At 46.1% G+C, this 25,144-nt stretch overlaps 2 protein-coding genes across 4 annotated transcripts in view; one reads left to right on the plus strand and one right to left on the minus strand.

The window, feature by feature from the left end:
* CACNA2D3 (calcium voltage-gated channel auxiliary subunit alpha2delta 3) overlaps positions 1-25,144 on the minus strand; it is an 863,447-nt gene that overhangs the window by 123,108 nt on the left and 715,195 nt on the right. The window lies entirely within an intron of this gene.
* On the plus strand, positions 14,681-21,149 carry LRTM1 (leucine rich repeats and transmembrane domains 1). Its single transcript, XM_044251304.1, has 2 exons — positions 14,681-15,422; positions 20,716-21,149. The coding sequence occupies exons 1-2, from the start codon at positions 14,681-14,683 to the stop codon at positions 21,147-21,149; spliced, it is 1,176 nt and encodes a 391-aa protein (XP_044107239.1).

A 25,144-nucleotide genomic window follows, 5' to 3' on the forward strand; every position in this document is an offset into this window, starting at 1 on the left:
TTGGCTCCCTGCTAGAGAGGTGAACTCATGGGGTGTAAACGCAGACCCTTTCTGCATATGGATTTTGGGAAATATTCCACACGCCCCCACAAATCCTCCCTCTCCCCCACCCCCACAATGGTGGAAAAAAAAAATAATCAAGCTTAGAAGAAATGCAAAAATGATGTCCAGGAAATAAGAACTTCTCATAAAACAACTCATTTCCTTTCTTTTTATTTATTTTTGTTTTTGTTGTTGTCTTTTTAAGCATTAACACCCACATGACCTGAAATATTTACTCGCAACAGTCCACAATTTGGAAATGGCCTGCATGAGTGTTTTTGAAAATCCTGCACTATATACAGACATGGGGGGAAGGGGACTCTGCGGGCTGAAGTCAGAGTTCACCATGACAGCATATAAAACATATGGCCCGAAGCTCCGTGAGATGTCTGAGTCTGAAATGCTGCTGAGGCTTAATAAAATATCAGCAAGGAATAGTTTAATTTTACAGCATTAGGCACCGAGGCAGTAATTTGAGTGGGGCGAGCTGTATTTCAATACATCAAAGTATACTATACTACAGGGAAGCCGAATCTATTTTTAAGAGACATACATTCTCTACTCAGAATTACTTGACTCAAAAACTTTGCTTTCTGAAGGAGGGTAAGTAGAAAACAGTTATGCTCTCCCCCGAGCTACCTGTCTTACTTTTTTCAACTCCTTAGATCTCAAAAGCTAGCTGATCTGTCTCCAGGCTGATGCCTTTTGCTCCCGGAGTGTGGTTTCAGATGGAACAGAAACCCGCACGGTGAGTGTGGGGTTCCTTCCTGACCACGGGAGTCTAGCTGTCCTGTGGGATGGCCGTTGGGCTGGTCCCATCCCCTCTGTCTTCTGCTCTCTTGCTGGGCTGCTTATCCCAGTCCGAGCATCCTCTCCTGGGCACCGTAACCTAGAATTTCTCAGTATGAAGCGGGCTGCCGTTCCCGGGCAGCTCCCGGGCAGATGTTCTGTCCTGAGTCTGGCTGTTCTCAAAGCGAGCATGGCCAAGGGGCTTTGTTCGCATGGCTGTCCACACACTCAGTCGGGTAGAGGGGAAGGAGCAGGTCTGCCAACGGCCATGCTTCTCCGGCTACCGGTTTCCAGATCAAAGGGAGCTCTCCCCTTCCTGCACAGCCACAAAGGGAGGGTGGGCTTGTGGGGGCAGCTTCTGGGCAGGGGAACAGCCATGACAAATATGTCCGAGATCTGACTGATAGCAGCGTGCTGGGGATGGACCAGATTAGTGCTAACTCCATGCACCAAGTGCCCCACTTTCTTCACTGCTGGCCCAGGGATGTCTTTCCTGCCCGCAGCCCTGGCAGACAGGCGGCAGGCTCTCCCCTGCTCTTGGTGGCTCTCAGCCTTGAGAAGTTAGCAGGCACTGGGGACCTCCAGGGGAGTAAATCTTCCCAGGCGGGGTGGATGCATTCTTTCCACCCAGTCTGTTTTGTGGGGGCTATCTCTTTTGGGGGTCCTTCTTTGGCTTCTCCCCTGATGAAGGGAGGGGTAAAGGACACAGGACTTGAAAGGCTTTGAAATCAGGCAGCCAGGGGTTCAAGTCCCAGCTCAGCTCCTTAGAAACTGATTTCTGGAAAGTGACCTGCTCTTCCCAAGAACTCGAGTTTTTCCACAATCAGACGTAGAAAATAACATTGATACTCCATCACTGCCACTGCTGGTGGAAGAACCTGTGATCATCTCCAGGTAAGCACCCTGAGTCTGGGGCTTGCCGGTGTGTTCTGTGGGCTTGGAGGTTTTCTTTCAGCCCTGGGAATTTAGGGACTTCTGGTGTCAAGTCAGGGCACTCAGACTTCCAGACAGAGAAAGAACTAAACAAAGAAATCAGCTGCTCACTCACAGGGCCTGTCACTGCAAACGGGATGGAAGCAGGAGAACAAATTGGGGAACCAGAGTCAGTCTCCCCTGCAGACGGACTTCCTCTGGACCCGGCGTCACTGTCTTAAGCCAGTGGACGGGCTCTGCTAGAGTGTCTCGTAACACAACAGGCATGAGGCTCCCTACTGGCCTGCCGCTCCCAGCAAACCCTCGGCAATCACAGAGAGGTCCACCCGGGGGTCGCCTGGGTGTCCAAATGTGGGAACACGAAATGTCCCTGCCATTAACCCCGCCACCCCACCCCCCCATCTTTTCTGAAATCCTATTTCTAGTGCAAGCCATCGTTTGTCTGTGCAAATGCACAGGCCACAGCTTAGCCCCTGCCCACTATGTCCTAAAATCGTGTTTCTCTTTTTAGAAAGGCATTATTAGGAAATAAAGAACTTATTTTTATCACTGGAGAAAAAGTACCATTCTTCCGAGGACAAGGAGAAAACAGCAAGTTTACATCAAGACTTAGAAGTCCGGCTGGGGGCAGGGGCAGGGGGATGGGGGGCAGCGGTGGGTGGTAGGGGGCTCAGTCAGTAACTCCCCAGGTCATGATTCCAACTCTCCCTTCAGCAAAATGGCGCTTGGCTTTGAATGCCAGACATGGTCAAATTTGCAAACAGCAAGCATCTACTCCGGGAGCAGCAACCAGGATTGTTCAGCACGATGCCACCACTGTCTGCGGTTGTCTGCCTTGAACCCTGGGCTGAAAAGGATTCTGAGGCCGTGAGGCCAGGATGGGCCCCATGGGGTTGCTGGTGGGGCCACTTGGCCCTACAAAGCACTTATGGACCACTCCCGGTGTGCTGCGTATTACGTCCAACATACCCTCGAACGCTCAGGAGGGAAAGTTCTGTTGCACCGATGTAGCCTATGAGTGTCAGCAGGGCTGGCTCGCCCCCAACCACACCGGACTCAGCACCTGGGGGGTGGGAGATGGCCATTTCATTCTGCTGCCTCTCAGGCATGTGTGGAATGGGTTTGCCATAGCCCCGCACTGTAAGTAACAGCTCAGCATGTGAGGAACACGTACTATTTCGTAACATTTGCAAACTTACAGTCCTTCCACCTCCTCCAGGAAGCATTCTGAGGATGGCAAGATGCATCTCTCTAGTTATGGGGAGGTGGGGAGCTGGCACAGGACCCGCCTGTGAGGTGACAGCACCTCCCAAAGGACTTTACATGGCAGTTCTCTGATCCTGCCCCCAATGCCAGGCAGCAGCATTCTTACAGAGGGCTGTGTGTCCGAGACACAGCTTTTCAATAGTAACAAAACACTCACAGTGGAAGATGGGGGTATGGGAGCTCCACAACGGGCTCCTTCACCTGTCTTCCAGCATCTGCTTGCCGGAGTCCCCCTCCTCCCCTCTGTGCTGTAGCCACACTGGCTTCTGGGAGCTCCGCAGGCACCATGCCATCTCTCTGGTCTCTCAGCCTCTTCCTGGATTGTCTTTCCCAGGAATGGCCCTTGTCCCTTCCCTTCTCTGCAGTAAACTCTGGTCCATTCTTCACACTGCAGCTTAGTTACAACAACCCTAGGGTGACTGCCACTTGGTTCCCCGTCAGATTCCCTGACTGTCATCTAGGACAGCACCACGCACTTCCTCCTCTTCCTAGCACTTTGCAGGGCTGTGATTTTGCCGAGGGTTGTGTGGCTATATCATGCGTGTCTATCTCCTCGTGAGATGAAAGGGGCCATGTGGATTACAGGTCCACTTAGTTTTCTGTGTATTATTTCCATGCTCATAACATCCCCCAATGCAGAGCTGAAAAGGTAAGGAGCACTCAACAGATGGCTCAAAGAATACACAACGGAATCTACAGCAGACTTTCAGAGACGTGACGAGTTGGTGATCAAGAATGAGAGTCCCTCCAATACACCCTGTTCTTCTCTAAGAGTGTTTTCACCTTTAGGAGACATTTAAAGCATCAAATAAGAGCAGAAATTCTAGTCTCTAAGGGGTAAGCCTTACCCATTCTCAAGACTGCCTCGGTCGATTCAATCATCTGAGCTCTGGGTCACACCCAGCAGTGACACACTGCCGCATTTCCAAATGCCTTTCTGGTAGGAGCACGTGGAGGCCACGGATAGAAACTTACAGACATCAGCGGTAGTAGCGGAGAGCAGTATGCTGAGTTTATTTTCTTCTTGGCCCTCATTACGATCACAAATGAAATGCTGACAACACATGAAGGAGCCTGCTTGTCGAACACAAATGTTTCCACTCCTATCAACCTCGAAACTCCACGAGTCCTACTTCCTGATGAAAGCGGACCGGCTCTGGGGAGCTGATGACATGCTTTCTCTAATTACGCAAGGATGAGGAAAGGGGCCTCCTACCAGGGATGTGCAGGCTAGAGGAAAGAGTCGTGGGGAAACCTTGAAGAAGCAACAGCACAAGCAGGTGGCCCAATAGGCTTCTCAGATGAAGCGAAATGAACAGAACATGACTCTTGCACCAGAATGGGCAGCTGCCATTATCGATGAGGATGGAGGCTGTGTCCATGCCAACACAGGACCTTTATCTTGAAAACGAATGTCCCATGTGAAGGTGGGGTTACATGACACCAGCAGCCAACTTTCTTTTGTCTGGGCAACTATTTGGATGACAATCAGATGGGTTGAGCATGAATTCACTTAGATAGAACTGATTCTGCCAGATAACACCTACATGCACCTGCTTTACAGTCCCAAAAGATGGTGAACTCTGTCACATGGGCAAAATGCTCCCTTGCTTTAACTTGCTCATTTTTGTTCCTGATTCGTATTAAGTACATGCAGCCTAGGTGCTTAGCTGACACAAGCCGTACGGATAGAATGATGGAGACGATCCTAGCTCATGCATATTGCCATGTGCAAAGACAGGTTTCTGTTTTGTTTTCTGCTCAGACTCTACATAAAAATATTATTTAACCCACCCTGCAAACCTGCCCATTGGGTTCCTTTGTACAGATGACAAAACTGAAGATCAGAAAGGTTAAATAATGTCTTTAAGTTCTCAGAGCCAGTAAATGTTGGAGGCAGTCTTTGAACTTCGATGGGTTCAGCCCATTTCCCATGCTTTTAACAGGGACACTGTTCTAGAATGAAATGGTGGGACAGAGGAAGTCTGGAATAATGAAAAGGAATCCTCAGCTGTCTTGGATCTGTAACTGGTGGGTTACAATGTAAGTTCTGCCCGAGACAGTTGTGTTTTCTACGACATTTCCAAGCTACATGTATCAAACAGCTCACATAGAGCAAATTTAAAGGAGGAAAAGGCAAAACATAGATTCACTAGTGCATCACAAGACACACATACTAAACTGTAACTTGAAAATATGAAAACACATCGTCATCTATTACAGAAACCGGACCATCATGTTATCATAAAAGCACAAATGCAAATATATATTCACCACAAAGAGCTGCACAAAACACTCAATTTATGTGTAACATGAGTCAACAATCAACCATGAATGTAAATTTGATTCCAGTTTCTATTCCTGGGGCAAAGACCAAAGCAGCCAGTCAAAAGATCTAAGTAAAACAGTGTGTCAGTGTGAGGCCTTGGCCAAGCTTCCTAAGCTGCCATGCTTCTCGATCTTTTTGTTTCATTGTTAGCTTTATATCAACCAGCATCTGTCTATGTTTATTCCAGCAGGCACATGAGCTCACTAATTACCTCTAATCATACGTATCTCCAATGCATCTTTATCTTTACGTACATCTTCTAGGCAGGGAAACCAAGTGTTGGAAGGCTGAGGTTGGGAAGACACTGGGATGTGAAGTCTGTACTTCCTCTAACCTTAACAATGCAGAGTGGGTGGATTAAAAAACAAACAAACAAACAAAAAACAAACCCCATAAAAACAAATAAAAGACAAGCAAACTGAAAAAAACAAATAAAAAAACAAAAACCAATCTAGACCTGTCTCCTCTACTAGCCAAAGGATTTCTGAGACTTGGCTCTTGGAGAGGCGGGCAGTGCTAGTGTCCAACAAAGTCATGGGCAGTCTTCTCATGGGTAGCAGATTCAAGGTGATGAGATGATCCGCATGGACTCTGATATAATAAATAAAGATTGCTAAGTAGCACCCGGCAGACATATACGTTCTTAGAAGGCCAAGGGCCAGTGTTCTGTGTCGTTTCTAGTTCCCACAGCACCTAGTTCAGGTGCTCCATAGACAAGTGGGGACTGGGAAGCAGTCACATATACTTAGGCCATTGACTTTCTTAGTTTTAGAGAGGTTGAAGGCACACATTTCCTATCCGCTACTCCACAAATTTTATCAGATATCTTGAGACCATGTCAAGGGAGTTTAAATTCTCTAGATAGTCATATAAACTGAATGATCCTAGGTAGCCCTAGCTAGGAATTTTTACTTTACCAAAAAGGCAAGACAGAATGAGGAGAGGTACATCTCCTTCCCACCTTCTCATTACAGAAATCCTATGACAGCCTTGATTTTCCATTGAGTGGCTCAAAAGGAAACTGTGTTTCTATCTTCTGAGTTAGGGAGAGCAACCAGATAATTAAATTTGTAGCTTCCTGTCAGAATGGACTGTATGAAAAAAACTTAAGACATGAAATAAATAGAACTATAAGTTCCCTGAATATTGTCCTTACTGTGGGGACTCACGATGCACATATTTGCAATAAATAGGCTGGACACCTTAGGCAAGTTATTTTAACTTTTCTGGGCTTCAGATCTGTCATTCATGTATTCCTTTAACATTCAACATTTATTCAATGGCTGTTCTACATGGTATTATGGAAATCATGAGAAGAAATAAAAGAAACCATCTTAAGCTTATAGGCTAGAGAGCTGTTGTCAGCTTTAAGTGAGATAATGTAAATAAAGAGTAGAGGCAGAGATTGCTAATATTCTAGGACTCCATTCTTCCAAGGTACACAGTCAGACTACATTTCCCAGCTTCCCTTGCTGTTAGATATGGTCATGTGATTTCATCTTGGCCAATGGAATGTAAGCCCAGTGATAAGTACCATTTCCATCTTTTTCCATCTACAGCTGATGGAGAGGATACTATGAACTAGGAGGAAAGGACAGGGGCAAGATGGAGGGACCCTGAACAACCGGATGAAGACTGGCCCCCTGTCAACCTCAACTAGACTGTGATAAGAGCAAAAAATTGGAAATTTACTCATTATAGTAGTGACATTAAGGATTTGTATCTAACCAATACAAATCCTCAGCAACATCTGGCCCATCGTAAGCACTAAATACATAATACTAGAGCCACTGGAAAATATATTCCTAGCTCACTCACTGTATGTTTTATAAGACCAAAGAGAAAAAGAAAAAAAAAAAAAAGAAACAAGGAAGGAAGGAAAGAATATTGAGGACTTTTAAATAGCTCTGTATAAACTTTATGCTGGAGTGCCATTTGGTCATCTACAACCCTGGGGAAATATTTCCAAATGCCAAATTTCCTCCACCACCAAATGAAATTTCTGCATGGATTTACGATGCCAAGGTCTTTCTCTGAGCTATACTGGGCAGCAGCTGTCACTTGGCCTGGCGTCCCCCGCGTCCGATCACTACAGCACCTGCTTTGGATGGGGGCCCGCTGGTAAGGATGGGGGAGTCATTTACCACGACTTCACCAATGCAGTTATTAAAACTGGGAGAAATATTCCACACGGTATGAGGTCTGTTCACATGTGGCGATCATTTGGCAGAGAAAGACGTGTGTCACTTTGGGGACTAATCCTCATGGAGTGAGACAACGGGAACTCCAGGACACCATACGGACACATAAAACTCAGCTAGTTACTCAGAAGCCGTCATGTCCAATATTCCAGTAAAGGAAATGCACCTCTTTCTACTTAACAGAAGTTAACTCTTCTCCTCCTTTGTATTTTTGAAATTATAGCTATAACGTTTGTTGGAGTAGGTTGAATATGCAGAGATGTAAACAAAAGAAGTTACTTTTGGGGCACCTGGGTGGCTCAGTGGGTTAAGCCGCTGCCTTTCGGCTCAGGTCATGATCTCACGGTCCTGGGATTGAGTCCCGCATCAGGCTCTCTGCTCACCAGGGAGCCTGCTTCCCTCTCTCTCTCTCTCTCTCTCTCTCTGTCTGCCTGTCTGCCTACTTGTGATCTCTCTCAAATAAATAAATAAAATCTTAAAGAAAAAAAAAAAAGAAGTTACTTTCCCTCTCTTCTTAAATTACCCCTGTCTTCTGGGTAATCAGTATTTTTGGTGTTTTGCCCTTCCCCACTTCTTCCATCTTCAGACCAACCAACATACATTCCAGCTCTGCACCTCTGACTTTTTAATTTTTTTTTTTTTGGCAGTATAAATAAGATTACACAATGTATATTCCTATTCAAATTGCTTTATCTAACCTAACAATTTATTATGAATGCCCTCCCAGGTGAGTGTATTTAACTTTTTTTTTTTAATAGTTTCATTTACCTGTGTATTACCTGCTAACACACATTTGCTAGATTTCAAAACATCGTCACTTTTAAATGTTAATAATAGTTGACGATTTTTTTGAGGAAGGTGAAATGTTAAAGAGACCCATTTATATTAGGAAACGTTCTGACTTAAGCCTGAATGAGACACTGGGCTCTTGACCAGGTCTCAGTGCTAGGAGCCTTCATAGCAGAGCCTTCTCTCCTCTACAGCGCCTTGGCCTGACCTGACATTTGGCATCTCTGTTTCCCTCCTGCATGCACAGTTGTCTTGCCACTTCTCAGATCTGGCTCACCAAGGGAAGGAGAGAGAGAAGGCGCCGCAGGCATTAGCAAACTGCCTTTGTTCTCTGGGCTGAGGTCAGATGGAATAAATCAATTAGCCTCCACATCCAAGTCCTTCCACATCCAGGAGGTGTCTCCCCCAGGCGTGCACTGCCCATCTTTTCATCGCCTGTTAGAGTCAGCAGGAGCAAAACAGAACCAAAAAGCCCCTTTGGGTAGTAAGGCTTGTCTCCTAGGAAACCCTCAGCTGTGTGGGTTCTCTGCGTGTTCCCAGGTTATCCATGTTTTAGGTGAGAACAGCCAGTCCAGACTCTTTGGGGATAATAGGAGATGTCAGTTGTGATCATTTGCTCCATCAGAACTGGGCTGTGCACTTAACATACAGCCCTTGATCCTTCTTGGGTCATATGAGGTAGCTACTATCTGCATTCTATGGAGGAGGAAGCTGAGGCTTAGAGAGAGCCTGTGGTTTGCCCAAGGTCATCCAGCTTCCGAGTATATGTGGCAGGAAAGTGGGCTTCCTCAGTTAGCCTCACGACCTGGCTCTACCTGCAGGTGTCATGGCTGTCTACAGTTTCTCTGTCCGGGCCTCCTGCACTCAGCCATGCTGTCAATGGATTCATCTTTCCCAGGCCTCTGGAGTCCATGATACTAAGACCTTGGGTGGATCCTGTAACATCTGCTCTGCTGCAACCCAAAGAGACAGTCTTTGCCTAAGGTCCCATAAAGTCTGTAAGACTCTTTCAAGTCCACTCAAGCATTCTAATGAGAATGACAAGGTTTTAGGCTTTAAGAATACCCTAAGATCCTCCTTTCCAGCCCTCTCAGTTTGTAGATGAGGAGATAGGCTGGTGGGTATGTCTAGCTGATGGAGTGACCAGTGGTGGTGGAGGAGAATGGCCGCAGTGGCTAGGGAATGGGATGGAGCAAGGCTTGCCAGCTATGGCCTGTGGACTGACCCAGTCCTCCATCTGTTTTTATAAATAAAGTTTTATTGGCGCACAGGCCCATCCATTGTTTATGGATTGACTACGGCTGGCTCTGCCCTACAACATCAGGGTTGAGCAGTTGTGACAGAAACCATATGGCCCTTGGAGTCTAAAATATTCACGATCTGGCCCTTTACACAAAAATGTTTGCCAACCCCATGGAAAGACAGAGACTCACAGGTTGGTATACATTGTTGATAACTTTCTAGTTCTTAGAGCGAGGGTCAGGTTCATAGGTGTTTGCTATAGTATGATGCATGAATGACCGAAGGCTATGAATGGGTTATCACTGGTCATGTATCACCAAGGAATGATTTTGATTAAGTTCTGCACACTGGGAGATAGAGAGAAAGGAGGGAAAGGAGGAAGGAAGGAGTCCTTCCTTTATTTAGCTGCTATAAAGACTTGAATGGCCTCTGTCACCTATACCAGCCTTTTCTCCATGGTATCACCAGTACTCAAAGGATGCTGGAGAAGAGGACAAAATGTAGAAGACTGGGTAAAGCAGATTTTTCAGAAAGGGGGCAGGATGGGTTCTGTGAGGTTGGAAGGGGCATGGCCAAAGGCCATAAGGGATTCCAAAGAGCAGGCTCTGAAGGAGAGTCACCATCCAGTTCTTCAGCTTCATTCATAAGGGTCTGGTACCACCCGAGTGGCCTGAGGGGCTGGGTGTCCCAGGCTTTTGCCAGGATCTTGCTCCTACCTGTCGAGTCAAGGCTGCCCTTCAAATTCTAGCAGCACAGGAGTCATGGGAGGCGTTCTTATGGGTAACTGTGAACATTTATGAAGACAATCCTGGACCATGGCATATATGGCTTGCTTTAATTTAATCCTGGTAACAATTCCATGAAGCAAAAAAATACCACCGTCTACGTGTTAGACATGGGCTATGAGGATCCCAGGGAGCGAGCTGCTCACCCGGAGACATCAAGCTGGTGACTGGTGAAACTGAATTCAAATCCAGGCCCATCTGATTCCAAATCCCACACTCCCCTGCTCCACTGCACTGCCTGGGGCCAGGGATGCCCCTTCCCAAGCTGCCTCAATAAAAGCCAGGTTTTTGCCTTCCTTGGGGTGGCCCTGGGTCCAGGAGCATAGGGACATTTCAAGGAGCAGCTTCGGGCACTGACAACCCACCACAGCAGATGACGGGGGATTTGCACATTCAGAGAAATGCTCCAGTCCCTGCTAGAAATGTCCCCAGCAGCTTCAATTAGGCAACAGTTGCAGTACCTCGATGCCTGATGCTCATGGGGCAGGCTTACTGTTTTATATGTGGAAAACGAGGAAAGGGTTGGAACTTCCGCATCAGGGAAACGATGAAAGACTGAGAAGCATTTCCAAAGTCATGTGAACCCAAAGGTCAATGCGGGGCGGGGGGGGGGGCAGGTGGGAAGGCGGGGGGTAAGCAAAGAAGCAGCTGAGAAGTATTTGTGGCATTGGCGAGAAGAGCCTGCAATGTCCACTGAAGGAAACCATGACTATGAATTTCAGGGCATCAAGACCCTGTCAACACAGCTAATCCCTACGGATGCTGACTGAATGCGCCTTCGATGACCAAACAAGTGCCCTGTGCAAACCGTGTCAGCCTCCAGCAGGCCAATTTGTCCTCACATTACACACTCTGCTGGCCCTGTTGCTAGACACCCTGATTGAGAATCTACGACAAGTGTCCCCCAGCCCGGCGAGGGCTAACACAGCATGGTTAATAAGTCAACAGAATTCAGAAACCACCACCGGATTAGGAAGGCAGGTTTTTTTTTTTGTTTGTTTGATTGGTTTTTTTTTTTTTTTTGGTGCCCTGGACTCCAAGCAGATTAAATAATCAGAAAGGCCGAGCCATCGGGGTCACGTTTGAATGCTACAGCTGTTCACGGAGGTTTGACAAACATTCTTTCTGGGGCTCGTCGTCTGAATGGGAGAGGCCAGGATGATCCTGGGGAGGCTGACACTTTAAGAAAGAAGAGGGGACACTGTCAAAAGGCCCTCTTATGGAAAACAATCCCAGCCAGATGGAGACAGGGGCGGGATTGCTTAAATACGTGGTCCCTGAAAGCGACAACAGCGTTCAGCGTGACAGCAAAGCTTGTGCTGGAATGACAAGCTGGGCTCTGAGCTCTCCATGCCCTCCGCGTGTGGATCTGCAGATTAAGAGAGGTGGGCTACGCCTTCCATGAGAAAGCCTGTGGAGACTCAGCCATGAAAGGTGAGCCATGATTAGTCCCCTCGCGCCTTAGAAAAGTTCTCTGTCCCTGAGAGGAATTGGGGGGGGAGTGCAGAATGGGGTCCCCTCAACAAGGTATCTGTGGGAAACTCAATCGTGAGGTTTTCTTTCTCTAAAGACCAAACATATTAAAAATGTCTTTAGTGAGGGAATTTATGTCTGTGCCATGTTGGGTCAGAAGAAGGGTGTGAGGACAAATGTCCCCAGCCACGATGGGATACGCAGTTGGCATGTCATGGGCCATTTCATAAAAAATCCAGAGCTTCAAGTTGGAGTTCATATATCATCCCGTTGGTCAGGCGGGGGGAGTGGAACTAAAGGAAGAATGAGCAAACTGGCCCCAGCTTACAAAGACAAAGCCTGTCATTAATAGATTAGTGGATTCTGTGGAAAACTAGTTCTCTGGTTAAGATTTGATTTCATGCAGATAACTGATGCTTGAGACCCACAGCCAGGAAGGTGCACTGGCTCTGAAAGCCGTCGTTTAGGTTATTTGCAAAATTATAGAAAGGAAAACAAGGACTTTGCTCCTTTGTATTTTGTAACAGGGAAGGGGACTGTGATGTTCCGCATCCCTTGAGCTAAACTAAACAGAGCAGAATCTTCAGAAGGCTCTCCAGGTATCTTCTCTGTTGCCTTCAGTGCCGTTTCCCATCCGTAGAGAATTAAACGGTCTAGGGCATTGGATGGCCACCTTATCTATTTCCCTCATTAAGACCAAAACCGCACAAACAACCTCTTCTGAGTGCTTTCTTCATGAGTAGATAACTATCTTGAGTTTTAATTATTATTGCATGGCCTTGTGAATTCTTCTACCAATTTCACAAAATGTTCTTGACAGATATTTGCCATATTTTGAAATTCAAATCCCAGGAAAAAAGCAGGATGTCATGTAGCTACTCCAGAGAATGATCTAGAAGTATCAAAAAAAAAAAAGGTCAACTCAGTGTCCTCTCTGAGCCCTGCCAGGAGGCTCCTGTTGACGCTGGATACCCTCTTTGTAATTTCTGCATGGGCAAGTTGTCCTGGGCGAGGATGTCCTCTGCAGCATCGCTTGTAGTGAAGGAAAATGGCAGCAACTCAAACGTCCATCAGTAAGGGGGCTAAATATTAAATCTGGCACGGTGTCACCATGGAGTGACCTATAGTATTTAAAAGGAATAAATGAACTCTCTCTGGATCTAGGTGGATAGATCAGTTTGAGTGAACAGAATACATGGCAAAATGAGACATGCCAGTGACTATATATGTGTCAAGTTTTAAAAGCCACTACATGAAACATTATGTACTCTGCTTGTGTGTGTAGAAATTTGACGGGTGGTAAAGCACAGCCCGAAAGGATCCTGACAGACTCTGGAAGCCGAATTGGTTCAAATCAGGATTCTACTATTCACCACCTATACAACCTTGGACAAGTGGTTTAGCTTCTCTGTGCCTCAGTTCCCTCACCTTTGTAATGCAGACATAATGGAACCAGATTTACAAGGTTATGAGGATTAAATTAATATACATAATATATTATAACATTATATATAATTATAATAATAAATGCATTAACTGCTATTATAATATATAATAAATAGTGATATATAATTATATATTTTAAATATATATTACAATATATATATAATATATCATTATAAATAATATATAATTATATATAATATTAATTAGTTACATATATACAAGTAATATAACATTATAATGTCCTTATAATGGTGCCTGGTTCAAAACCCTTGCTACATGACTATCTTCTATTGCTGTTATTATTATTATTTTTTAAGATTTTATTTATTTATTTGACAGAGAGAGAGATCACGAGTACGCAGAGAGGCAGGCGGGGGGGCGGGGAAGCAGGCTCCCTGCTGAGCAGAGAGCTGGAGGCGGGGCTCAATCCCAGGACCCTGAGATCATAACCTGAGCTGAAGGCAGAGGCTTAACCCACTGAACCACCCAGGTGCCCCTATTGCTGTTATTAAGCATTGTTGTTGCTTTTTTCTAATAGGCCTAGAGGGATAGATCAGTAATGGTAGAGGGGAGGGGGCTTCATATTGGAAAACATAACTTGGGAGCTAATCAAAGGGATTGCAACTGTATCAGAAATGCTTTGTTTCTTTGAGTTAAAAGAAAAAAAGATGAAAAATATGCCAACCTATGAATGATTGACAGAACTGTGTTATAGGAATATGGGTGTTTATTACATGCTTTTCTGTGCTTTTAATTTTTTTTTTTTTGCCTTTTTAAAATCTCTTGAATAAAAAGGGAGACGGTCACTATTCACAGAATTATCAAACCTGCGAAGATGCATGTCAAATCGTAGGAATATTTTAAACCTGCCCAATCCATTCTCTGCTAGGCAGGGAGCCTGTTTCCCACTTCCCCCTGCCCCTGCCTGCCTCTCTGCCTACTTGTGATCTCTCTCTGTCAAATAAATTAAAAAAAAAAAAATCTTTAAGCCTGCCCAATGCAAGATGGCAACCATTAGCACCATGTAGCAAATTTAAATTTAAAATTAATTAAAATTAAATGCAAATACAAATTCAGTTCTTTGGTTGCAGTAGTTACATTTCAAGACCTCAGTCGCCACACATAGCTAACGACTGCCATCCTGGACAGCAGATGAAATCATTTCCATCCCCACAGCAGGTTCTACTGGACAGCACTGCTCTGGAGCTTCCTTTTCCAGAAATGTGACTCTCCGATGGGCCTATCATTTTTCCAAACCCCTGGCCTCAAATAACTCTGCTGCATCCTACAACAGGCATGGCCCCCCCACACCAAGATATTTTTCATCTTTCTCTGTGTTATTGACCCCATGGGGATGTACCCTGGCCAGCCTGACTTTCCTAAGGATGGGAATGAAAGAAGCTCTCCTACAGGTTGTAGAAGGTGTTCGCCGTCCCAGAGTCACCTTACTTGTGATTTTAAAGGGGAACACACACGCAGACACCGCTTACAAACTGGCTTCACATCTCCGTTCCTTTTTGTCGGTCGTAGGTGAACTGCTTCTGCTTTGGGGCGCGTTGGCCCTGCTCCGGCTGGCAGGCAGCTGCCCAGAGAAGTGCCGCTGCCACTCCTCCTCACGATCCGTAGACTGCAGCCGGCAGGGGCTGGCTGAGGTCCCTCAGGATTTGCCTCCGCAGACTCAAACGCTGCTCTTGCACGACAACCAGATAGGCCAGCTTCCTGCATTTGCGTTTAGGTCGGTGCCCCAGCTCACGACCCTGAACTTGGGCAACAATTCCCTTTCGCATCTGGCCGCCGGGGTTTTCCATGGACTCCAGCACTTGCAGGTTTTGAACCTGACCCAGAACTCCCTGCATTTTCTGGAAAGCAGGCTTTTCCACTCCCTCTCACAGCTGAGGGAGCTTGATTTGTCATCAAACGACATCAGGCACCTTCCCACATCCCCCGGGAAGCCTTGGCAGAACCTGACCGTATTTGCAGTTCAACAAAACCAGCTTCAGCACCTTGATCGAGCGCTCCTGGAATCCATGCCCAGAGTGAGGCTTTTACGTCTCAAGGACAACCTCTGGAAATGCAATTGCCGCTTGCTCAGTCTTAAACTCTGGCTGGAGAAATTTATCTATAAAGGTCAGTCCCGTCCATTTGGAACCCTCCATCTGTGTGTTAGCAGCCTAGGATGAACCTCATCTCTTGTCAGCATTAGAAGGGACGTTGAGGAGTGTGCGAGGGGCCCATGTAAGCTTTTCCACACCGAGGTCATTTCAGGGCATGGCAAGGGAGGCAGTGAGTCATTAGAGGGTGTTTAAATTCATAATTCATCTACAAATACGATTCACGGAGACAACTTTCCACTTAGTGATTAACCACATTATTTATCTGAGAGTCGCAGGCCCTTAAGAAGGAGGGAAATTCACCCCTTGAATAATTGCTTGGCTCCAAAGGGGCACAAAATTCTAATGTTCAGGTGTGATCCAGCATGGTCTCTCTCCTTGGGATTTCTCCCCCTGTGTATGCTTCTACCAATTTGATAGCTACAAATCTTCCCTGAGATTATCCCTTCTGCTTTAGCCAATACCACTGTTACTGAAATTGGCTGTACTCTCTAAAGTTGCTTACTATTTCTTTAATCAGATGATACAAATCAAAGCAAAAGAATCTAGAGTATTAAAGATGAGGGTTCTGGAAATCACCCAGGAGTCACCAAACTACAACCCAAGAACCAAATCCAGCCCATCTCCTGTTTTTGCAAATATTTATCAGAACACATCTACGCTGACTTATATCATGTATTGTCACCAGGGTAAAGCTGAATGGTTGTGTATGGTAAAGCTTAAAATATTAACTACTTGGCTCTTTATAGAAAAGTCTTCCAACCCCCTTCTAACTCAATGCTAGTCTATAACCAACGGGAAATGGAAGCCCAGAGATGATCAGTGGCTTCCTCAGGGTGGCAGAATAGAAGCACAGACAAGAATAGAATGAATGACTGTTGGACCTGGGCCCCACATTCTTCCCTGTACATCAAAGTGCTTCTTTCCTCTTAATTTTCAAGCATCATTCATTCATTCCTGGGCTTGAATGCCACTTATCAGCCAGGTGCTTTTCTAGACAACGAGAAAAGGTGAACAAGAAAATCTCTACCAACATGAAGGTGACACTCTGGTAGCAGAAAATGGCATTAAATAAGACAGCCAATCAATACCCAAGTTCGGACATCACTTGGTGCTAAGGATCCAAGGAGGCAGAGTGAGGGGAGAGACAGTGGCAGGACGGGAGTTCGGTTTCAGATAGGAAGGGCAGGGAAGACTTCTCCGAGGACATAACATGGGTGAGCAGCCCCTGAACAATGCGGAGAAATGAGCCATGAGATAACAGGGGGAAAGGACAGAAATTGCGAAGGGCCTGACAGGCGGCGAAGCTTGGCTTGACTGAGGGACAGAAAGAGGCACGCAAAGTGGTGAGAAGAGAAGGGACAGAACGAGCGGGCAGAGAGGAGGCAGCACAGGTTCACATAGGCACGTGAAGAGCAGGGGGAGTCATTCGGGTCTCATTTTAGGTGAAATGGAAATCTCTTGAAGAATTTTAGTCCAGGGAACAAGATCTAATTACATTTCAGAAGGCGACTCTGGCGACTCGAGGGAGAGCAGACGATAGGCTACCGGAGAAGCAGCAAGGGAATACGGGGAGAAACGGATTTCAGTCACCCAGGGAAGACAAAATGGCAGCTCAGATCAGGGTCATGAGAAATGATCATCTTTGTGGATGTATCTGGAATACTGAACGGATAGCAATTGGGAATGGCTTGGAATGGGAAATGAAGGAAAAAAGAAAAGAGTCTATCATGGGAAACTCAGATTTATTTGGTCCTGCAAGGATTAACCACATAAAGAGTGATGTCAGGAGCTGAGCAGGGGCGGACTGGGAGGTGGGGTCTTGGTCCTGCATTCTTTGGCAAGTGGGCAAGTGCATGGGGGAGATGGTAAATCGAGAGTTGAATCTGGGGCAAGTCAAGTTCGGGGTGCCCCTTCCTTTTCCACGGGGTGCTGCTGAGTTGCTGGCTGTATGTTTGAGCCTGTAACTCAGGAAGATCTCAGAGCTAACGACATGAATTAGGGAGTCATTAGAGACTGGACGGTTGCAGCAATGTGAGCTCAGATATTCAATATATTTTTTAAAGATTTTATTTATTTATTTGACACACTGACAGGCAGAGAGGCAGGCAGAGGGGGCGGAGAAGCAGGCTCCCCGCTGAGCAGAGAGCCCGATGCAGGACTCAATCCCAGGACCCTGAGATCACGACCGGAGCTGAAGGCAGAGGCTAAACCCACTGAGCCACCCAGGGGCCCCAGATATTCAATATTGAGTTAAGAGTCCCTCTCAACAAAATAATAGCAAATAGCCTATCCCTAGCCAACTAATCTTCAAGCTGACCTACAAAGGGGATGCATAGACTGTGGCAAAAATCATTCTTGTAGGGCATTGCCAATAAAACTTTTCCCACCTAGAGGTGGAGTGGGTTTAGCTGTTGTGTTCTGACTAAACGCTAAGCATAAGTCAAACCATTGCAGAAAGAGCTTTCACAGAGGAACATTTCTTTACAAAAGACCATTTCCAGGTCCAAGACACTAGAAGCAACATGAGCTAGAAGATAGGAGATCGTTCCCCTACTCTGCCACAAACTCACTGGTGACCTTCAGACAAATGAATATTTCCCCCTACTACCCAGCTCTCAGCGTCACGGGTGGAAGGTGACAGGGTGAAGCTAGAGAGATCTGAGGCCCATTCTGGTTCTCAGACTCCCCGAGGAACAATATATACCACGTAAAGCAAAAATAGGTATTGGTCAAGACCTTGTTCTTTTAAAGGATCCATAAATAAATACAAATAGTAACAGTATTAGTCAAGACAGGCTGGCTGGTATGACACCCGTGTCGGTGATGGGCACAATAAATGTCTGTTGCTCACTCGTGTTAGATCCAAGGGAAACTGAGGATTAGGGCTGGGTCCCACGCAGTCGTTCAAGGACATAAGCCCCTTCCAGCTTCTGATGCTGCCCCTTTACCGCATGGCCTCTAAGGTCACCACCAAGTGGGCACAGATCACATGGAGGATGAAGCAAGGGGGGTTTTGTGGTCTGAAAGTGGCATTTCTTGGTTCCATGGGCCACAGCTCCGTCTCCAACCTGACTACAGAGAGTGGGGAAATTTTGCCTTCCTGTGGGCCCAACAGCCAAAACACATGCTCTGATGAATACCCACTAAATGACTCCTTTACAAAAGCATGCATAGAGATTTTGTGATAAGTATTGCTCTCTCTCCATTCAAGAGTAAACAAATCCTCTTCATGTCAAAGCTGACTATATTGAACACGTTTAGCTAGTCATTGTGCTGAGTACCTGACCTGCTTCACCTAGCTGAACCTTGGGGTGATCTCGTGAGATGATTTTTCATTATCACCTCCTCTCCCACTTTCCAGATGGGAAGCAGAGACCAAGGATGGTCAAGTATCTTGCTTAGGGTTGCACAGCTAAGTAATAGACTCAAGTAATAGACTCAAGAAACTGAATCCAGTTTCTGCCAAGATGCTGGTAAAGAGCTACCAGTGGCCAGATGGGGAATAACGAGGGCTCAGTAAGCTGGGACTTCTTTCATTATCAGCTTCCATGGTTCTAGAAGGGAAGGGGGCCCACAAGCTGGGATCGTGGCTGAGGAGATGGTGGTGCAAGGCGGAGAGGTGAATCCTGAGGTGAATCCACAGGTGGTCGTGGAGCTCTTGGTGGCCACAGCCCCTGACTTCCAGCTATGCCCCAGGCTCTAGTCTATGTACTTCGTCGGCACTGTGGGTCCCAAGGCCACGTCTCCCACCCTAATACTGATCAGCAGGAAGCTTGAAACTGGAGAAGATAGTGCTTAAGCCCAGAGTGATTGGGTGAACCACCCCAATCTAGGAATGAGTCAACGGCAGAAATGCTGGCCCCAGAGCACACAGCCTTTCTTCCCCTTGGGGGAGTCTCTGTGTTCTCTGGCCATGTTGAATATCGTCACTTCTTCTCAAGCCCCACACTCCATTTCAGTTTCTCTGGTCTTCTGCCTTACAACAGATTCCTGGGCAGACGCATGAAATGGTCCCTGAGGAAGAGATCCTTAGTCTCAGCATAGCCTGACGACACCTAGGGCCACCCCGCACCTCTGGCCTCCCGCACGTCAGCTCAGGAAAGGAGAGAAATCCTCAGTTACGTTTTTGCTTTTGAGTTGGAGCTCCTGCCTCAAGGAAATCACTGAAGAAACCAGAAGGGGCCCAAGTGATTCTAGCAGTAGGCGATTCAGTTCCAAGCAGTGGTGACAAAAAGGTGTGGGTTAAATATCACCAAGCCGCTAATCCCGGCGGGACCTGGACCATGATAATGATGGTACTACAAAGTGGCCCCATCTTGTCAGAGGGCCTCAGCTTAGGAGGCTCAGATGATAGACAGAAGGCATTCCACAAACTGAAGAGCTGTGCAAAGGAAGGTGATAGTAACTGCTGTGACCATCTCCCGCATGGGCCTTTGTGGTATAATTTCATAATCCACCTGTGGTGTGGACAAAGGCCTCCAATCTGACTTGGCTAAAAGCGGTTCCAGGCTTCACAGTCCTCCTGGAGAAGGAGTTCATGGCCACCAGGGGAGCTGAGCCACAGGTCATGCAGTCCGGGTTCTGCCCAGTCAAAGGGCTACACTGAGGGTCCTTGTGTTAACTCTGCTGACCTCAAGAGGCTCCAGGGTGGAGGGGGAAAGGAGAAGAAGGGCAGAGAGGCAGTGAGCACAGTGGGAAAACTGGGATCAAGGGGATGGGATGGGTTTGAGTGCTGATCTGCCCACTAATGACCTACCTGGGTGACCCTGGACAATAATTACCCATTAGAGCAGAGCTGTGAGGACTTATCAAACAGCGCTCTGTAAACTCTCAAGTCAGATACAAACACAGTGTTTTTATGGCCAAAAAAAAATGTAGTCAGAGAAGTTAATTTGCCTGAGATAGTAAATCAGTGGTCCTATGCGGCTAGAACAAAATCTGTTAGTTCAGTGTTCTTTCTAGAAAACAACTACTAAGCACCCAAATCCACCCTTGAACAGCATGAGTCTACACACCTGAGGAAATCAATCACTTTACAGACAGTGGAAACTACTCCAATAACGTGTTGGAAAGTTCGGAGCTCAAATTACTGAACGTTCCAAGGCCTGAGGAGACATGTTAATTGTACTTAATCCCACAAACTAAACTAATATTACCGTCAAAGATACACACACACTCAAAAGGCCATTGACCTCCCCACCTGGCATCACCCAAGAATGTTGGTAGACACACAGGGTCCTCATGATCAGGGCACAACATCACAACAGAGGACATCTGCCATCCTTATTTGCTTTTGTTTTTTAAAGGGGGAGTAACAGACAGTGTCATCTGTGCGTCACCAGATCCCTGGAAGGGAGAGGACCTCCTGAAGATCCCTCATGAGCTGTACCAGCCCTGCCCTTTCCCTTCTCCGGACGTAGGCTCCTCCAGGGGGCAGCAGCTGGGTTCTGCCCACCAGCCTATTCCTGCGTCTCCCGAGAGCCACAGTTTGGGGGAGCGAGACCCCTCAGAGTGTGAGCTCAAACCCAAGCCGAGGCCGGCCAGCCTGCGTCACGCGGTAGCCACCGTCATCATCACAGGGGTTGTGTGCGGGATCGTATGTCTCATGATGTTGGCTGCAGCCATCTACGGCTGCACCTATGCGGCCATCACAGCCCAGTACCACGGGGGACGCTTGGCTCAGACCAATGAGCCTGTGAAGATGGAAGGAAAAGAGCTGTACGCCAGCTCACCAGCCTGAGAACCTCCGTCTCAGAAGGGAAGCATCATCTCCTGCCAGAGAACGAGTCTGAATACGGCTGATGCTAAGATCTCATCTTGCTTTTCTCAAAAGAAAAAAAGAAAAAAGAAAAAAAAAAAAAAGACCCGTCTGCATAAATATTCCCCGGGGAAAAAAATTATATTGCGATTTTTAAAATACCGCATTTGAAATAGAGATGACACTTGTGCTCTGTGTCTGAGAAGTCACTGCAGTTACTCTATGTGCGGGAAGGCAGGACGGGGGTAGGGGGGAGGGGAGATCCCCCTCTCAGGTACTCTCCCCTGCATTAAGCTGCTTTAAAAGAACAACAGAAACACAAACACACGTGCTAGTCGGCATTCCTGGGAGCGTTATGGTCTTTTGGAAAAGTGCCCAATTTTGAGTGCCTGGGAAGAAGCTGGCAATCTTACCCGAGGGGCACTGAATGCTTCTATAATTCAAATTCATGTGAGATTGGTGATACTTTTAGATGTTGTGTATGTTATATATTTAATGGGAGAGTCTGTTGGTTGGGAATTGCAAAGCTTGCCACAAGAGTCAGATTATATTTAATTTTCTAAATCAGAAAACCATTTGGGGCTTTCTAGGCCACAGAGGAAGAGGAGGGTTCCATGTCTGGATAATGGGACTCAGGCCCAGGGTCTGGGGAAGTTTTCTGATGCAAGGGTAAATAACATATAAACAAACACAAACAGGACGGGGAGTTGGAATCCGGGGCACATGTTCTGAAAGGCTGTATCCACCGGGCTATTGGAACCTTCCATTTATAACTCTTACAGCAGGAATGAATTTAGGTTGGGCTGAGAGCAAGATAATGGCTTGTGTGTATCTCTATCTACACACACAGGGCACGGAGGGCACAGACTTGTACAGCCGCACCCACACATAAACATACTGGGAGCAATCAGTTTACCCACTAATGAAATGCAGCCGTGGGCACGGTAGAAGCCGGCGCTGTTGACCACCACCCAGACTGTCTACTCAACACTCCGGGAGAGGAAGTAGGAAGGAAGTCTGCAGAGAGTGGAAATTATCAAGAGACTCAGGATAGGTGGCAGCAGGCATCCTGAACATTATTTAGGTTGAGGTTTAAAAAAAAAAAAAAAAATCAGGTGTGGCTTGCTTTTCTCCACAGGCGCAGTCCTGAAGAGTTGCATGAGAAGTGAATTTTTGTAAATTAAATCATCATTTTAATGCAGTAGGGGAGCTCGCTATTTAAAGGAGCCTTTCATGGAATCTTTCTGTAATGGCAATAATTGGCTCCAGATTTCTGCATTTTGTAAATGTGCATTTTCTCATGCTAGGTTTTCTTGAAATGTCATCTACCTGCTCTCTTTCATGATGCCCTGTCTCATACTTAGAGTCACCTGTTAGTATTAAAATCATTTCACAGAGAGGAGTTAAGGACACGTCAAAAGCAAAGAATGGCAAATATAGGGTCAGCGGTCCCTCCAGAGGCCTTGACAGACATCGCTAATCAATCCCAGCACTCCTCCCAGCTGAGCCCTGATGCAACACAGATGCCTTCTTAAGACAGCACTATAGGCAACCAGAACTAATCAATTGGAATCGGTTCAAAGGATAAAACACATTTGTCATTCAGGGTGCTGGCTCTACATTCACTCCTTCAGGCCATGTAAAAATCAGTTTGGATCCTAAATTAGTAGTCCATTCCCTAACCAGGAATGTAAATGGGAGGTCCACACAAGCAGCATTTTCTCCCTGTCGGATGAAGCCAGAGCCTCAGCCAATAATATAAAAAGGCTGTGGGAAACACAGAGGAACTCACCACAGTCTACTCCACGGGACGCACACAGATGCGCCCCTAAACATCAGACAGGCCATCTACACCTGTCCACAGGGCCTCACAACTAGTGTGGGCACTGCACACTGCAAGCTAAAGATAGCAATTTTGATACATGATTTGGGGGGTGGGGGGTGGAATGGGCAGTATCAACATTGGTGTTCATTTTTTTCTGAATGTTAAAATAAACTTTGATATGTTGAGGAGTAGATTGAAAAAATTAGCATGTTTTCAGATCAAGCCCAGATCCCAGAGAATATGGTCCCAAGCACTGGTGCCTCCTTTCTGCTCTGTGTTGGGTGGCTCTTCTGTAAGTATGGCTGAACATCCAGTCTCAGGACAGAATGGCTGCTTTCCAGGTTGGGGGAAAAAAAAAATCTTTCTTTCCTTTGTCCCAGACTGTAAGTCCTTGGCCAAGAAGGCAACATGACAAAGGAAATTTAGAAGATCTTTTTATATGTCATCCCCATGTCCTCATTTCACCAAATGTTTCCAGATCTCATGCTAGGTACCAGGCATGGTGAGAGGTGTTCCCATGAGCATTTGTCATGTAATCCTGGCAACCAGCGCTAAGATCCTTGACCAGGTATTACGTAAACTGGGAGCTACCAAGGCCAATAACACATGTTCCCTTTTGCTACTGAGACTTCAGATGGTGAGTGCACAGGGCTCTGCCAGAGGTCTGGTGATACCGCAGGTCAACCCCCTCCCTCTGCCCGCAGCGGGTATATGAGAGACCTTCCAGTACACCGCAGAAAACCTGGAGTGAGGCTAGACTCCTTGCTCATCAACACCCATGTCCTGTTAGGTTTCTAAGTACAGATGATAACTCAGGCAAATAGATGCCTGTTTTAGGACGAGTCTTTACGGAAAATGATTTAAAACAATGCCGAAGTATATTCAGATTTCTATCTTTTGCCTATAGTCACCACAAACAGCAGTTGGCAATGAAAATAATTACGTACCCTGAAATATCAACAGCCTCTCGGCACAGAAAAATAGAAATCAAATTGTTTAGACGAACAAATGCAGAGTTATCACTTGTTAATATGAGAAATGAAATGTTTTAACTATAAAAAACATCGCAGATGAAAGACCCAATTTGCAGGGTATTCTGTGAGAACCGCAAATTATCTTTCACAAGGACTACAGCTCATGAGGGGTAATTTGAAAACGTCTCATAGATTATTTTCAGCTGCTTATCGCTGCTGTCATATTCATAAATTCCCCTTGACAAATGCCCTTCTACTATAGAGCATTGCTGAGCAATCACTGTGAACAAAATTTGTGTAGAGTATTGATAGTCTCTGAGAAAATCATCTAAAATACTGTTGTTTTTTTTAAAATCATATTTAGTAGAACAGCATGACTATAGACTGGTGATTTTTGTTTTGCCAGAGATCACAAACTCACAACAGCCGGCCCCAACAGATGTTGTAACTGTCTGAAGTGAGGCATATAAAAAGGAAGTAGGAAGAACATACCCTGCCACAGAAATTGTAGAGAAAGTGTCAAATCGATACCTGAAAAACGTTTTTTTTTTAAAGATTTTATTTATTTATTTGACAGAGATCACAAGTAGGCAGAGAGGCAGGCAAAGAGAGAGAGGGAAGCAGGCTCCCTGCTGAGCAGAGCTCGATGCAGGGCTTGATCCCAGGACCCTGGGATCATGACCCGAGCCGAGGGCAGAGGCTTTAACCCACTGAGCCACCCAGGCGCCCCCAAAGCTTTTAAAACTGAGGCGAGTATCCCTGACTTGCAAGAAGAATGCTGTGCTTAAGATGCATAGAACACCAACGGACAACTGGGTGTTTAATTTTTCCTTGCAAAAATGCAAGACTGAGAAGTGATTCACATGATCTCCTCCTGGAGGTTCATAAAAATCGAATCTCACTACCTGTGTTAACCAAGTTAACCCAGAAATAAGACACTATTGTCTTAGATCCTAAATGTCAAAGGAAGTGGACAAATCAGTTTCTAAAATAATCTGTCTGCAGCACACATTAATATGATCATACAACTGTTAGAAACCTATAACTTTCAATTGGAAATCAGGAAATAACTGTTTCTGGTTTGGTCAAACCTACCATTGCTAAATCCACTGCTAAATGTTATTGGACAGAACTCTACCAGCAAATGATATTCCAAACCCTATATGGCATCACTGGGA

The sequence above is a fragment of the Neovison vison genome, chromosome 6, assembly GCF_020171115.1.
Source record: "Neovison vison isolate M4711 chromosome 6, ASM_NN_V1, whole genome shotgun sequence".
Classification (NCBI taxonomy): domain Eukaryota; kingdom Metazoa; phylum Chordata; class Mammalia; order Carnivora; family Mustelidae; genus Neogale; species Neogale vison.